The sequence below is a fragment of the Cicer arietinum genome, chromosome 3 (genome assembly GCF_000331145.2).
Source record: "Cicer arietinum cultivar CDC Frontier isolate Library 1 chromosome 3, Cicar.CDCFrontier_v2.0, whole genome shotgun sequence".
NCBI lineage: Eukaryota > Viridiplantae > Streptophyta > Magnoliopsida > Fabales > Fabaceae > Cicer > Cicer arietinum.
In genome coordinates this window covers 30,537,767-30,556,000 of record NC_021162.2, presented here as the reverse complement: position 1 = coordinate 30,556,000, position 18,234 = coordinate 30,537,767, and the positions used below count along the sequence as shown (strand labels likewise).

Genomic DNA, 18,234 nt, shown 5'->3' with positions numbered 1-18,234 from the left:
TATATATATATATATATATATTAATTATAACTTAACAAATATCTAGATATTTATCAAAATTACCATTTCACCCGTAATACATTAAATTCTTCGTAAAAGATTCACCCCACTTAATTTAATTTATTTATCGACGAGTAATTTTAACCGGCATCAAATATCCTTTTGGTCATATAAACTCCCAAAATATTAATAACTTTGGCTAAAAATCCTCCGAGTTCAATACCAAAATACACTAAAATACATAAAGTATACTTTAAAATTATGGGTTTTACAATCTCCCTGTTCAAACTTCAGTATAGGTGGGCTTTTCCAAGGAGAGTTCTTATATGGTAACATCTTTAAGCACAAAGCTCTCATGAAATAGCTTGAGGCATTGTCCATTTACTTTGAACACTTTCTCGGTGTTTTCACTTTTTATTTCCACTGCACCATGAGGAAAAATGTTAGTAACAACAAAAGGGCAAATCCACTTCGATCGAAGTTTCCAAGCCATAATTTTCATACGGGAGTTGAACAATAAAAATTTTTGGCCAATTAAAAATTCCTTCATAGAAATCATCTTCTCATGAAAGTACTTAGTTTTATTGGATTTATGTGACATGCTTATGATTATGTGATACTCTTTATCTTAATAAAAACAAAAAAAAATTATTTGGGGTTTAGGGTGTCACAGTTTTTCTTCGTTTTCGAAACAACGAGGAAGTATGAAGTTGAGAAATCCTTGCTTTCTTACTCACTAATCCTTGGGTTTCTATTCTTGAAGCCAAAGGAAGAAAAAGAAAGCAAAACCAATGAAAGAAGAAAAGGGAGATGGAGGGTGAGCGTTTTATCCTTATAGATCTGAGAGTTCTCATAAGCTTCAAGTCTAAGCTCTTCAAGTTGTTGCAATTGAATCTTTCTCTCCAAACCTGCTTTCTCCATCTCAAGATTACAACTCTTGATCACCCAATAAGCACAGTGCTCTATTTCCACTGGGAGGTGGCATGCCTTACCAAACACAAGTCGATAAAGGGACATCCCTTTTGGTGTTTTGTAGGCTATTTTATGAGCCCAAAGAGAAAGAGCTTCTTCAAGTCGGTGGCTCCAGTCTTTCCTGTTTGGCTGCACCATCTTTTCTAAGATCTTTTTGATTTCCCTGTTTGAGATTTAAGTTTGCCCATTAGTCTAGGGATGATAAGGTGTAGAAACTTTGTGCACAACCCCATACTTTTGAAGCAAAGTGTCAATGGTACGGTTGCAAAAATGAGTGCCTTGATCACTTATGATGGCCTGGGGTATTCCAAACCTACAAAAAATATTTGATCTGATAAAACCTGCAACAACTTTAGAATCATTAGTCCTAGTGGGGGCTGCACCCACCTTGAGACATAATCAACAACAAGTAAAATGTAGACAAAACCAAAAGATATAAGAAAAAGGTCCATAAAGTCAATGCCACACACATCAAATACTTCCCAAAAAAACATAGGTTGTTGAGGCATCTCACTCCTACGAGTGATTGTTGTTCTTGCTATTTGGCACTGTTCACAAGTTTTGTAAGTCTCAAAAGCATCTTTAAACAAAGTGGGCCAAAAGAAACCCGAGTCTAAGACTTTTCTTGCTGTCCGTTGAGGACCAAAATGTCCCCTAGCTTGAGAGGCATGACAAAAATGAAGAATGGATTGAGCCTCAAGGTGGGAAACACATCGCCTAATCACTTGGTCACTACAGAATTTCCACAAATATGGATCATCCCACAAATAGTATTTGACATCACTTTTAAGTTTGTGTATTTGTGTTCGAGATGCATCTGCAGGAAGGACTCCAGCAACTAGATAATTAACTAAATCAACAAACCAAGGAGCTACCTCACGCAACTGTAGCAGTTGCTCATCAGGGAAGTCATCTTGAATGGGGATAGGGTCCTCATCCATTTCTATTATGCTCAAATGATCTGCCACCAAATTTTCAGCTCCACTCTTATCTTTAATCTCTAAATCAAATTCTTGGAGTAACAACATCCACCGAATCAATCTCGGTTTTGCTTCTGGTTTCTTCAGCAAGAACTTGAAAGCTGCACGGTCAGTAAAAACAACTACCTTCGAACCTAGAAAATATGATCGAAACTTATCAAGTGCAAAAACAATAGCTAAAAGTTCTTTTTTAATGGTAGTATAATTAGCATAATAAATAACATGGGCAACCTTACCAACCTTTTGTGCAAGGACTGCTCCCATTGCATAGTTAGATGCATCACACATAATTTCAAAAAGGATGTCCAATTGGGTGGCTAAATAATGGGAGTAGAGGTCAGTGCTGCCTTTAAAAAATCAAACGCTTTCTTGCATTTGTCATCAAAGGTGAAACTACCATCTTTTTGCAGCAAATTTGACAGCAGAAGAGCTATCTTGCTGAAATCCTTGATAAAACGCCTGTAAAAACCTGCATGGCCAAGAAAAGAACGAATCTCACGGATGCAAGATGGGTAAGGAAAATTAGAAATCACATCAATCTTGGCAGGATCCACTTCTATCCCATTTTTAGAGATCACATGTCCCAAAACTATGCCTTGTTCAACCATAAAATGACACTTTTCATAATTCAGCACAAGGTTAGTTTCAATACATCTATGCAAAACTCTATCTAAATTGTCCAAGCATGCATCAAATGAGGAACCATACACAGTAAAATCATCCATGAAAACTTCTATACAATTTTCTATCAAATAAGCGAAAATACTAATCATGTAGCGTTGGAAGGTGCCAGAAGCATTGCATAGGCCAAAAGGCATCCTCCTATAGGCAAATATGCCGAAAGGGCAAGTGAACATGGTCTTTTTTTGGTCCTCTGGTGCAATATGGATCTGAAAATAACCAGAAAAACCATCAAGAAAACAATAATGTGACTTACCAACCAACCGTTCAAGCATCTGATCAATGAATGGTAAAGGAAAATGACACTTTCTAGTTATCTGGTTTAGTCTCCTGTAATCGATGCATACCCTCCAACTGTTCTGCACTGGTTTAGTCACTTTTATTTTTATAACATCCAGAATTAATGGGTTAAGTCGCCTTTGGGGCTGCCTGACTGATTTGACTCCATCCTCCAGTAGTATCCTATGTATACACATGGATGGGCTAATACCAGGAATATCAGCCAAGGTCTACCCAATTGCCTTCCTGTGTTTTCTTAAAATCTGCGACAGCTTCTCTTCCTGTTCATCTTCAAGTTCGAATGAAATAATCACAAGTAACTTGCCACTTCCTTCTAAATATGCATATTTCAAGTTTTCAAGAAGTGGTTTAAGCTCTATAGTCGGTGGCTATTCAATGGAAGGTACAACACCAGCGATCGAAACTAAGTCTGCAAAATCAATTATGTTAGTAGAAATATCAATATCATCACAATGATCAACATGCAAGACAACTTCAATCTCAACACACACATAGAACAATTGAGTATCTATACAGAACTCACAAGTATAAGTATCATCAAAACCAGACAATGAAGGGAAATCAGTAGCAAACATATCAGGGTAAGTGTCATCAACCAAATCAACAAGCAATTCAATTTGAAAAATAGAATGCTCTTCAATGGGGTGTTTCATAGCATCAAATATGTTAAATTTTACTATGCTATCACCAAATTCCATGGATAGAGTTCCACCATGTACATCAATTTTTGTTCTAGTAGTTTTCAAGAATGGTCTGCCTAAGATGATAGGCGTCCTGTTGGACTTGTTCTCTCATTCTCCCTCCATGTCCAAAATGTAAAAATCTGCAAGAAATATCAATTCATTAACTCGAACAAGTACGTCCTCCACAAGTCCAGCAGGACGAGCATTGCTCATGTTCGCCAATTGAATGGTAACACCTGTACTCTGTAAAGGTCCAAGAGCAAGATAGTCAAAAATAGATGTAGGCATAACATTAATGGCAGCTCCTAAATTTAACATGGAATGGAAAAAGTTCCTGGATCTTTGCATTTCTGAGGCATGGGATGAATGAGGGATAAAACATTTCGCCCCATATTTACTTTTTCATTACCTTTTAACCTTATCTTGTTTGTGCACAAATCTTTTAGAAATGTTGCATATCTTGGAATCTCTTATTTGTGGTTCCCTTGCTATTATTGTTGTAAATGTTCGCAATAATTCTTCGAGGATTTGGAGAGCTATATCCAAAGGCTGGAAGCATGTAAAGCCTCACATATAATTGGTGATAAATTATGGTCATGGAACCCAGTGCTGGAAGGATCTTTGGGTTCTTAATTGCAGTCCGCTTGAAGAGCACTAAGCAGAGTATATCCCTACCCAAGAAGTTGAGTTCTCTCTAGTTGAATGTGTCATGGTAGTTAAGTCCATTAATGTTCATGTCTTGCTTCCTTTTGATTCTAAACATCCATTTACATCCTATTGGTTTGACTCTTGAGGGTGGTCCACCAATTTTCAGGTGTTGTTATGTTGTAGGGCTTGAAGTTTTGCTCTCATTTCCTCCAACCAATCTTGGCTTGTAGCAGCCTCATCATATAACTTAGACTCATATTCAACCAACAATGATAAACTAAAGGTTTTTTTTTTTTTTTTGCATAGTAGAAAGATTAGTGTAGGAACAAAATTGGAAATATGATAGAGAATACTTGTGGATCTGCTGATGATTGAAACAATGTTGCAATAATTATTTTTCAAATAAGAAGGTGGATGAGTCTTTCATGTTGATCTGCGTGGGCCAGGATTAGCAATGGTAAGAGAGTGATAAGGTAAATTGGAAATGACAGACTCATAAGTCAATATGCTGTTTTCAGTTTGAGTGCCTAGTGAGACAAGAGTTGGAACACCAGGGACTGGTATTCCAAATGAGCTATTGCCAACATCATAATCAAGCTCAATACATTCCCAAAGTATTGTTGGTGATAGAGCATGATTAGGTTCGTAAGGAAAAACTATCTCTTCAAAATGGACATATGTTGACCAAAAACTTTCCTTATTGTGCAAGTCATAGAGCATAAAACCCTTTGTATATGGCTTAGAACCAATGAAAACACATTTTCTAGCCCTATAATCAAATTTTAAACGATGGGAAATAAGAGTAGAACCATATCATAAGCAACCAAAAACCTTGAGATCAGCAATATCAGGTAGACAATTATGTAAACATTGGTAATGAGACTTGTTGGATAAAATAGGACTAGGAGTTATATTAATAATATAAACAACATGAGCTATGGCATGACTGTTGAGAAAAAACTCCAACTTAATGTTTTGATGATAATTAAACAAAAGGTTAATTAAGACTTCTAATTATGATTCTAAGATTTTTGGTATTTAATATGTGTATTTGAGTGTGTTAAAACAAAATAGGTACCAAGCATTACAAAACAGATCTTATTAAAATAAAGAAAGCAAAATCAGTAAAACGAAGAACGTTCTTGACAAATTTCAGGAAAACGAAGAACGTTCTCCACATCTGCGATAAACAAGAATGATCAGATTTCTATATAAAATATTAGATCCATGAAGTGTAATCCATTCCATATCTTCATCAGAAATATACAAGGATCAATCTAAGCAAGAATTACTCCAAAATTCGAAGGCAAAACACTTTGCTTCACAAAATACATAAAGCAAGATCATTCTTCAAGTTAAGCAAGTGCAAGTACAAACCAACAGGCTGGAAAAGACACTGTTGTTGTACTTTCAAACGGACCTGCACGCGTGATTCAAGGAAGAAGCAAATTGGACAACAGATGAAAAATCTAAGATACTTCTAAACTCAAAAGCTCAATTATTTTTATCATGTGCTTTAAGCAGGGACAAAAGTAAAAGAGTAGATGAATATGATACGACAAAGAAAGTATGAGACACATTACAAACTCACCATGAAGGAACAAGCCATGTTAACAAAACAAGAATTGACATTGGCATACAGAAGTTCGAATTATTTGAAATGAGTGAAGGAGGGACAATCGATGAAATGTACTTAAGATTCATAACCGTAGTGAACGAAATGCGTTCTCTTGGCAAAGCCTATTCCGTGAAAGACAGAGTAAGAAAGATCATGAGATGTCTTCCAATCATGTGGAGACCAATCGTAACAGCTATAAGTCAAGCCAAGAATCTTGAGGTACTAGGTTTGGAAGAACTTATTGGAACTCTAAGGGCACATGAAGTGTTGTTACAAGAAGATAAACCTGTAAAGAAAGGCAAAATAATAGATTTAAAGGCATCTCACAGAATTCACCAAGCATTCAACAATCAAATGAGAAAAGTGATTCAGAAGATAGCCAAGAAGATGTTGATGAAGAAATTGTTCTCCTCACAAGAAAGATATAAAGAATGATGAGGATAATAGATCATATCAAAAAGGGATCTCCAAATAAAAAGGACTTCAAAACTGAAGTAGATAAAAGTAAAATCACTTGTTTCGTATGCAACAAGTAAGGACATTATAAAACTGAATGTCCAATGATCAAAATAGTACAGAAGAAATCCCCTTTTAAGAAGAAATCAATGATGGTAACCTGAGATGATTATGATGAATCAGAAACAAATGAACCTGAAGAAGCCAACCTATGTCTGATGGCAAAAACTGAAGATATAGAGGTAACAAATTCTGAACCTTGTCTTTTATGTGAACAAATGGATAAATAATTTGGTAACTTTCTAAATGATTCAAACTTTCTTATTCAAAAGTGTAGTTCCTTTAAAGAAAAATTTCACAAGAAAAAAAAAAGATAAAGAGAAAATTCAGGCTATGAATGATAAACTTAAAGTGATCATTCAAAATCTGAAAGAATCTCAACTCAAAGATTTTAAAACTAAAAGTCAAGAATGTTCTGCATCTCAAAAGGAGAACGTTCTCCTTAAAGCTGAAGTTGAATTCTTAAAAACGATTTGTCAGATTTCATTAAAGCTACTGAAACCTTTCTAAAAATCATGGGATCTCAAGTAGGAATATTTGATAAAGCTGGTCTTGGTTTTGATAAAACTCAAAAACCCAAAATGTATGAAAACTTTTTTTATTCCTAAAAAGAAAGAAGGTAAATGCAAAATCAAATGTTCATATTGCAAGATTGGACATCTGGAATTTGCATGCTATTTTAAGAAAATAGATGAAAAAATCAAGAACAAAAAGATCTTCAAAAAAGAAGAACATTCTGGAGCAAAAACAAAATTTTCTCGAAATCTAAAAAAAGGAGAACGTTCCCCATCAAATATAACAAAAGGAGAATGTTATGGAATTTTACCAAAACCAGTTGCAATTCAGCTGTCTAAACCTTTTTCAAAACAAACCACTGGATATTCCTTCCGGTCCAAGTTTGGCCACTATGAGACAACATACCATATTAAAAAGGAATCAAATTTTAAAATTAACTCTCAAGGACCCAATACCAAGTGGGTACCTCAAGTTAATATAACAAATCATGAAGGATGAATTTCAAGATGTCAAGAAAAAGCCATGGTTCTTGGACAGTGGTTGTTCAAGACATATGACTGGTGATAAGAATTGCTTCATGTCCTTTATAAAAAAAGATGGAGGACCCGTAACATTTGGGAACAATGATCAAGCAAAAATCAAAGGCAAAAGTACCATAGGTAAAGTAAATTTTGCCAAAATCAATGATGTTCAATATGTTGAAGGATTGAAATATAACCTTTTAACCATTAGTCAATGTTGTGATAATGACTTTGAAGTTATTTTCAAACCAAACATATGTGAAGTGAAAATGGCAAATTCTGGAGAAATTATATTTTCTGCATCTCGAAAGAAAAACCTCTATATTTTATACATTGAAGAACGACCAATTGAATCTTGCCTCATGTATATAAATAAAGACAACTGGATATGACATAAGAGAACTGGACATGTGAGTGTGAAAACAATTTCAAATTTATCAAAATTAGATCTTGTTAGAAGACTTTCTAAAATAAACTTTGAAAAAGAAAAAAATATGTGAAGCTTGTGCAAAGGGAAAACAAGTTAAGAGTAGTTTTCACTAAAAATAATTTATATCAACTAAAAAACCTCTTGAACTACTTCACATTGATCTTTTTGGTCCCATCAAAACCACTAGTCTAGGAGGTATGAAATATAGTTTTGTCATTGTTGATGACTTTTCTAGATACACATGGTTACTATTTTTTAAAACAAAAGAATGATGCATTTGATGCCTTCAAAAACGTAAGTAAAAAGGTTCAATATAAAAAGGAATCTAATATAATCACTGTAAGAAGTGATCATGGAGGTGAATTCATAAATGCATCCTTCAAAACATTTTTTTTGATGAACTTGGCAAATCTCATAATCTATCTTGTGCAAAAACTCCTTAACAAAATGGAGTTGTTGAAAGAAAAAATAGAACTTTACAAGAGATGGCAAGAAAAATATTGGAAGAATCAAATGTTGAAAAGTATTTATGGACTGAAGCTATAAACACTTCTTGCTATATTTTGAATCGTGTTTCCATTAGAAAAATCATAAACAAAACACCCTATGTGATCTGAAAAATAGGAAACCAAACATTTTATATTTTCACATCTTTGGTTGTTATTGCTACATCTTAAACAACAAAGATAACTTTGGAAAATTTGATGCAAAATCAGATAAAGCTATATTTTTAGGATATTCAACATAATATAAGGGATATCACATCTTTAATTTGAAAACCAAAACTGTTGAAATAAATATGCACATATTATTTGATGAATTTGATGATCTTGATTTTTTTTTAAAAGATGATGAGGAGGAAGAACAATCTGGACAGTCACAACAGATTGTTCCCTAGGAAAACGAGATTGATAAACAATCTCCATTTCTAACTCCTCCTAGAAGTTGGAAACTAATAGATGATCATCATCATAATCAAATCATTGGAGATACAACTGATGACATTAGAACAAGAATGTCATTTAAAGATTATGTAAACAGAAACATGGCAATGATATCTCAAATGGAACCCAAATCCATCAAAGAGAAAATAGTTGATCAATCTTAGATTGATGCGATGAAAGAAGAACTTCTTCAATTTGAGAAGAATGAAGTCTGGACTCTTGTTCCATATCCAATAGATCAAAAAATAATTGGAACACGATGGGTGTTCAGAAACAAGCTAGATGAAGAATGAAAGGTTGTGAGAAACAAAGCAAGGTTAGTTACTCAAGGTTACAATCAACAAGAAGGAATAGACTATGATGAAAACTTTGCTCTAGTTGCAAGGTTAGAAGCCATACGGATTCTTCTTGCATATGCATCTCATAAACATATCAAACTTTTTCAAATGGATGTTAAAAGTGCATTTTAAAATGAACAAGTTTATGTTCGTCAACCTCCTAATTTTGAAGATCAAAAGAAACCGAATCATGTTTTTAAACTCACCAAAGTCTTGTATGGTTTAAAGCAAGCTCATAGAGCTTGGATTAAAAGATTAAGTGTATGTTGATGATATTATTTTTGGATCAACAAATGAAAAAATGTGTGAGGATTTTTCAAATCTCATGAAAAGTGAATTTGAAATAAACATGGTGCGAGAATTGAGATATTTTCTTGGTTTATAAATTAAGCAACATAAAGATGGAATTGTCATATCTCAAGAAAAATATATCAAGGATCTTTTAACAAAATACAAAATGAGTGAAGCCAAAATTATGACTACTCCCATGTATCCATCATCCTCATTAGATAAAGATGAAAATTGACAATCAATTTCTGAAAAAGAATATAGGGGTATGATTGGCTCATTACTATATTTAACTACAAGTAGGCCTGACATTGTTTTCGCAATAGGATTATGTGCTAGGTTTCAATCTTCACCAGAAGAATCTCACTTAGCTGTCGTGAAAATAATTTTTCGTTATCTTGTTGGTACTACTGATCTTGGCCTTTGGTATAACAAAGGTTCTCATTTTGATTATGTAGCTTATTGTGATTCCGATTATGCTGGTGATAAGATCAAAAGAAAGAGCACAAGTGGTGCATGTTAGTTCCTATGAGAAGCTTTGATAAGTTGGTTATAGAGAAAGCAAAAAACGATTGCCCTATCAACCACTGAAGCTGAATATGTCTCAGCAGCAAATTGTTGCTCCCAAGTCTTAAGACTTTTTAGTAAGATATTCTCATATTCCAATCTATTGTGATAATACTAGTGACATTAATCTATCTAAGAATCCTATTCAACATTCAAGGTCCAAATATATTGAAATAAAACACCATTTTATTAGGGACCATGTGAATAAAAAAGAAATTGAATTAATCTTTGTTGATACAAAGAATCAGTTAGCTGGCATTTTTACAAAACCTCTTGTTGAAGAAAGCTTCAATTCTATCAAAGAACGATTAAAAATCATTAGAAATCCCACTTAGAATCGTTAAAATTTAAACTAGAACATTCTGGTTATAACAGAGAACGTTCTCCGTTTTGAGCATGTTTGCCACAAATAGCTCAAGAACGATCTTCGTTTTTCATCATGAAAAAATTTCAAAATCAGCTTTTGAAAACTAAAACGTCAGCTACTTTACAAAAGGTAATGACTACCCATGCTTGTCCTGCCACATCATTTTACTTTCCTCCTTCCCAATACACAAGTGACCAATCCATCAAATCACACGTGTAGCACTATCTCCACTCACAAATCAACTGCTATAACTCAAAACCGTTCATCTTTCTCCACTAAACAACAACTTCATCCTTTTTCTGATCAAGTTCATCTTCTTGTCCCCTTCATCCTAAACTCTTTTTTTTTTCTTTCAAAAATGGCTCACACCAAAGCAGTAGCACGCAAAAACCCTAGCTCGCCAACATTATCATCATGTCCTTCACCATCTCTAGCTCGTTCACCATCAATGTGAGACCCTAAACCCCAAAATAATATATATAATAATTTATATTATATTTCTATAAAATTTGCAGTAGATAAATAAAAATATAAGTATTATTAATTGATTTCATTTAAAAACTTACTAGTACTTCTAAGATTTTCATACAAAAATTCGTTTCAAATTAAATAAGTAAAATACAATTTAAACCCTTATTCCCGGTATCACCTATTAGAGCGCGGTTCCTCCCAAACTTGAACTTTAAGATTCATTAACCTGTAATAACTGCGATTTCGCAAACGTAGGGCCAAGCCAGTCAAACACAAACAACGAAGGGGGTGAGTTTCGAAATCATGATGATAGTATAATACAAGTAAGAAGAACACACAAACAATCATAATAGAACCGTATCATTACACAAATATTCCATCAAGAAAGTATCACATTAAAAAGGCAAAATCACTTAAGGAAAATCAATAAATTTCACTATAATGAGCTTAGACTCTACTTCACAATGTGGTACCATTCTAACTCTGAAGTACTTGGTTATGAGGCTTGATACTATGCCACCATCTTAGTCGATTGGCAATTCAAATTGGCCCTGTCCTCATAGATCCCCTCAACTCAACCCGAGACACATATACGTGATAATCGAGGTAAACGTGTGTTGCGTGATAGCTCCCGACATTTGGAGTGCTACCTCCAAGTCACCTAGGAATTCCCCACCTGTATACCTCCAAGGTCTAACAATCTTGCCTTAAGGTTCGACAGTAGACCGCCACAATCAGGCTCATTCAGTTGTACTTCCCCGGAATCGCTAGGCTTGTCAGACTCTACCTATATGATGACAAAATAATCTTCACTTTACAAATTCTCAATATTTATTTTCTCCCCTTGTTAGCTTAGACTACTCCATTAAGAGCATCATCTTTATAAAGCATCACTATTTCATCATATATGGGGTACTTCAATATTCTCATTACAATTTTATAACGTCATTAATCATACATAATCATAATTATCGTATAAACTTATCACAATTTTATAACATCACTAATCATACATAATCGTAATCATCATATAAACTCATCACAATTTTATAACATCACTATTATCGATAAAAAATCAGCATTATCATCCCGCATACATATATCATACCATGCATTCATATTTTATTATCACATCACATATCTTCAAATACCACGCATTTAACGAATTAAATCAATCAACACCTTATAAATATTTCTATTCCATATTTTAATCTCACAATTTCTATATTTTCACATTAATCAATTTAACACTCAAAGGGCTACTGCTGTAGGTAGCGAGCCTCGGATGAATCGTTGGGAAATACAGTTTTCCCGTTCATCTCACATTATATTATACTCATGAATTCAAACGTTCACTCACCCCTTACCTTATTTCGACACTTTCACACACAAATACGATTCCACGAGCAAACAACCTTTGTTCATTGACTCTTTGTCCTTCAACCGATCTAACTCGACAGTTTATGGGTAAACATTAAAAATAAATTATGAGAAGATACTCTAAAAACTAAATTCGAAATTCGGTCAAGGAAAATTACCATAAACCAGAAAACCAATCACTGGATAATATAGCCACTTTTCACACGGTCGTTTTGGCGTTGGTTTCACTCAAATCGGACTTACAGCGAAGGAGAGCGGTGCCAAATACCGAATTCTATTTTCTGGAACAGTTATCGATCACCGGTGTCAAACGATAGGTTATTGTTGTGTTTCTTCTTTGCTTTTACGGCTGCCCTTCCAAAGTTCCAACTCCCTTCCCTTTTTTTGTTTGTTTTATTTTATTAACAATTAGAGTTCACACATGAGTCAAACCCATTGGTCCCTTTATTTATGTTTTTGTTTTACTATTATTATTTTTATTTTGCTAGAACAAAATTAATAATTATTTAATCTCCTTTTTTAATATTCTTCCAAACACAGTTTTCCAAACATTACTAATATTTTATAAATTAGAGAAATTAAAATAATCAATATAAAAAAAACATATTACTAATAATTGAAACTTTTACATTTAAAATAATCTCTACAATTATACTTATTTTTCAAAATACTCACATTATAATAATACTAGCATATTAGAAAATAGTCAACATTATAAAATAAAATATAACATTAATATTTTATATTAATTACTAAATCATAATAAATATATATAAAATCACAATGTCATAACAAGTATATAAAAGTAAACGAAATCAAACACAATATCAATTCCATCTCAAGATAATTATTTATAAAAAAGTAACAAAAAATAGAAAATAGTTATAAATAATTGAAATATAACTATATGCATACTTAATATCAGTCAAACGCACACAAATATATTACATTAATTGGGTACACGTATATACACATAAAATCGCATAAAATCTTTTTCTTTAAAATATATATTACACTAAAATACTATTGTTTTTTAAAAAATAGATCAAAGAGTAAAATATAATATTTACTATTTATATTGCTCATGTAATCTAATATTTATAAAACTAGCACATCATAAAAATCACCTATATAACGAAAATTAGTCAGAAAATTTATCATCATATATTCTAAAATAATTTTAATATTAAATTAATTATTTAAAATCGTACTTAACTAATAAAATCGGTTATTATAAAATTTAGGGTGTTACAATCACCTCCACCAAGACCAACACCTCCACATTCATCTTCAGAAAGAACATTATCTGACTACATGTCTTCGTCCCCAGAATCAAGCCCCCAACCGATCACACTAGAGCCTTTTGCCACCATTCTTCCTCCATTGTATCAATGTCCTCTTCCTTCAATTAGTTAAGCTCCACATCATCTTCGTAAATCTCTCAACCCTAGTTCAAGCACTTCATCTTCCAAGAGAAGATCAATGTGAGTCCTGACAGGTATTGGCACTTCAAAATCCAAACTTATAGACACAACGATTTATACAATTTCTAACGATGACTCTGAACCCTCACCACCACCACAAATTCCCAAATCAAAAACTGATCATGCATCACAACCCTCTGAACCTTCAAAATCCCCAAAATCTCCTTTAAAAGTGAGTTCATCCAAAACCACTCCTTCTAAAATTAAAAAAAAAATTAAAAAAACCCTAAAGAATTAACAAAGAAAACTTCAAACCCATAACGTTCTTCGTCCAAACCCCCAACCCCATAAGGTTCTTCGTCCAAACCCCCAACCCAAGAACGTTCTCTACTCAAAACTCCAAACCCAGAACCAACAAAAACTTCATGTTGAATGAATGAATACAAAAATTTCAAAATCTTTTCCTCATTTTGAATGAATGAATACACATATATTAATTTAAAAGTATGTTACGACTTATATTATAATGTTTCTATAATTTGGTTAACGTAAAAACATGAACCCTACTCCTTGATGAGTTTTTATTAACAAATTTTATTCATTTTAGTTCATTTTCTAATGACTATTACTACCACTCATTTTTCTTCTTCCTTTATAATAAGCTTATTAAATCTTAAGTTATTGATTTAATTGCAGTTTTAGTAATTCACGAAATTGGTCATCCAATTTTAAAAGTCAACAATTTTGGTCACTCCCTCTGATTTTTTAACTAAAGAATGATGGCGTGTGATGCTTTAAATACCATGACATATGATACGATGATGTAGAGTGATTAACACCCATGAAATTGAAATAAAAACTTAACTTTCAATTTCCCAAATTATTCATATTTTTAATTTAATTAATGAGATAAGAATAATTAATACATCTAGATGATTATATATCATATAATTATATGTTACGTCATTTAAAATATGTCAAATCGTCATTTTTTTAATTCAAAAATCTGATGTAGAGACCAAAACTGTCGACTTTTTAAATAATGAGACAAATTCCGTAAATTGGTAATAACAGAGGAACCAAAACTGCAATTAATTATAAGTTATTTGATTCTTTGAACGTTATCCACTACAATACTAGCAATTTAATTTAGGAATACATATGACTCTAAAAGAATAAATATAACACTTTATCAATTATTATTATTAATATTAATTAGAGAAACAATTACATTCATCGATGACATTTATGCTGCAAAATATGAAATTTTAGAACTTTAACAAAAGAGACCAACAAATTCTAATGTTATACGAACGTAAGAGACCAACTTGAAAATTTTAAAACACAAGGGACCAAATTGAACCCGAAAACAAACTTTAGGGACCAAATATGAAATTAAATCAAAATATTAATTGCCACATCACATTTCCGTTTGACACATCAAAAGTTTGCCCGATGTTAAGTCAAAACTTAACATAAGAGACCAACTTAACCTAACATTTTTAATGTAAGGGACCAATTTAAAATGTAGGAGACTAAATTAAAACTTAAAATAAATGTAAAGGACCAAATATGAAATTAAGCCTAAAATAAATAAGTGAATGGGTGAATAAAAAGTAAGGGCAATATTTAAATTTGTTTATTAATCAAAGTTATTTCTTGGATTGGGGAACCTTCAACGTATGAATGAGTTAGGCCAAAGCTGAAATTCTAAGATTTTATTCAATAATGATATTACACATATATAAGTGTATTTATATTTAAATGTTTGATGTATAGTGAATCAATCACCCATGCCACGTCATCAAGTAGCTAACTAGAAGATGAATTAGTTTGATAGTATACATGACTAAGTAGTTAAATAGGCACGAGAGTTAGTTAATATAACATATATGATATATGCGAGACAAATTGTATGTGCATATATTATTCTCATTAATCAAAAGGAAAAATAAGGCAGAGTTTTAAAAAACATTTACATTTTCATTGAGAAAAAATGCTTCTCCTTTCTCACTTGCTATGGGTCCAGCAAGTGACTCAAACAATATGAATCCAAAATTGTATACAGCATCCTCTAATTCTTCCCTTTGCCTGCAAGAGAAAGAAAAGTACAAAACTTATTGGCATTCATCTATACAAAAATATTTGAGTAAATAGTCATTTTAGCATTGAAATTAAAAAACCACAATGCACATTCAAAGACCAAACTAATGAATGAAAGACACATTGAAAAATGAAAATATACTAACAAAAGACACATTCGATATGTTATAATTTTGATAAATTCAGAGATTATAATGATAGTGTCTGACACATTATTATGTCTTGAAATGCTCAACTCAAGTTAAAATTGTATGCTTGTCACTTATGCAAAAAGGGGGAGATTGTTGGACTTTAGTCCTCTTAATCCTAATTTTGACATAATTAACAAACATACAATGTTCATACATCATATGATAAATCTAACATTTTAACTGAGTAAGATTTCAGGAACAACAACTCAACCCTACATACTTGAGACAATAGCTTGGAACTCAAGAAATCAACAAAAGTTGAAAATCTACTGAGCAAATCGATTAGGCAATTGATTTCGTAAAAGGGTTGTAAAGAAACATACAGTTTGTGATTACACAATCGATTAGGCAATCGACTGGCACAATCAGTGATATAAATTGTGCAAGACAGAGGCAACCTGATTTATATGCTAATCGATTGGCACATCGACTGAGCAAATCACAAAGACAAACAACTGATTGAATAAATCGATTGAGTAATCGATTGGGCGAGTCACAGGGCCAATCCATTTACTAGGCTAATCGATTGACAAATCGATGTCGTAAATAAAATTTCATAAGTAACATGGCATGTGACAAACACAATCGATTAGACAATCCATTGTGAAAAATTCAATCATGATAAGTTTGGTATCAATCGATTAGGCAATCGATTGAGCTAAACCAACTGGTAAGATCTTTTCAGAAACATACTACCAAATCGATTGGCACTCCGATTAACGTGAAATAAGCTAAGTTCCTATTTTAAACACAATCGATTGGCAAATCGATTGAAACAAAAATTTGAAATCACAGGGAACTCTTAGTATGTGGCCAAATCGATTATGTGTATTATTGAATCGATTATGTGACTTAGTGAATCGACTAAGTAATCGATTGGTTTGATTTTATTATTGGAACAAAACACCTGACATCGATTATGCAATCGATTCATATATAATCCACACATAATATTCTGAAAAGTGTATTAAAAGAATCGTTTAGGAAATCGATTAGTTTATATAGTTTCAAGATTCAAGAAAAACAAGACTTGCGATAATCGATTGGCAAATCGATTAAGCCCGTTTTATCACATTAATGAATCGATTGAGAAATCGATTTATATGTTGTTTTTCAGAAACTATATAAAGAGTTTTCAATCATTTTCTCAAAAATACTTCATAACAATGAAAAACTCTTAAGAACTTTTTGATAACATTCTGATATTGCTTTTTCAGATTAAGACCAAAAAGATTATTCATAATCAATAAGAGAGCTGAAAAAGAATTCTTGAGGGAAAAAGACAATGATCTCACAAACACTCAAATGAACAACCAGATTATTGTGTGAGATACATAGATAGAGATTGAAGACAAACTATGTACTTCTTTTATATCTTTTTGTAACAAAGTTTTGTAAAAAGAAACAACTGTGAAAAATCCAGTTTGAAAACTGGTGGCGATCTTCGTTGATGTAAAGATCATCAAGAAGGAGTTGTACTTGATCTTGTGTGAGTCTGACGAGAGATTGCAAGGATCAAGGGGTTAAGCAATAGGAAAGAGTTTGAGTTAGATAGATAGGTTTCTTGGAAACTGGACAATCTGTAAAAGAGTCTCAATTCTTTCTATTGAAGAAAAAGCTGAAATCCAGTTGGATTGTCAGGACTGGATGTAGGTTGTCATACTGACAGCTGAACCAGGATAAACCTTGGTGCATTCTATCCCTTATCTTTTTACTTTTATTGTTGATCTTGTATGCTATGTTATATTTTCGCTGTGTATAAATCTTGCATCGTATGATTGTATGTTCGATCCTGATTGTATGCTAGACGTATTCTGTTTTCTATATTGCTTTAATTTGTTAAAGACTGTCATATTCTGTAATAACGAGGTCATAATAATCATCAATTGGCACCAGAGCCTGACTTTTTTAGAGGTAATACTCATAAAAGAACATGACCTCAGTTGAATTTCTAGGAGAATGTGCTTCACTTGCAAGGTCTCATGCCTTCAATGGAGCCGCATACATGTATTGGAAACATAGGATGTTAATATTTCTAGAAGCTAGTGGTATTGATATTCTAGATGCGGTTGAAAATGGACCCTTCATACCTAAAATTGCTGGAAGTGATGATTTACTAATCCCTAAACCCAGATCCGAATGGTCTGAGGATGACAAAAAGAAAGTAGGTTATAATGCTAAAGCAAAGAATATTATAACATCTGCTTTGTGTGCAGAAGAATTCTTTAGGGTATCAAACTGTAAATCAGCAAAGGAAATGTGGGACATTCTTCAGGAAACACATGAAGGCACCACA

The 18,234-nt window shown here is 32.7% G+C and overlaps 1 protein-coding gene across 4 annotated transcripts in view; it reads right to left on the bottom strand.

Annotated features, from left to right (window-relative positions):
* Window positions 1-15,451: 15,451 nt before the first annotated feature.
* The window catches only part of LOC101499671 (probable inactive leucine-rich repeat receptor-like protein kinase At3g03770), a 16,092-nt gene continuing 13,309 nt past the window's right edge, over window positions 15,452-18,234 (bottom strand). For all 4 annotated transcript variants that reach the window (XR_012162395.1, XM_073366565.1, XM_027330849.2 and 1 more), the window contains one exon: window positions 15,452-15,735. Coding sequence is in view for 3 of the 4 variants with exons in the window: in XM_073366565.1 (XP_073222666.1) it covers window positions 15,609-15,735 (127 nt within the window). In the remaining variant the exon portion in view is untranslated. The remainder of the gene's footprint in view (window positions 15,736-18,234) is intronic.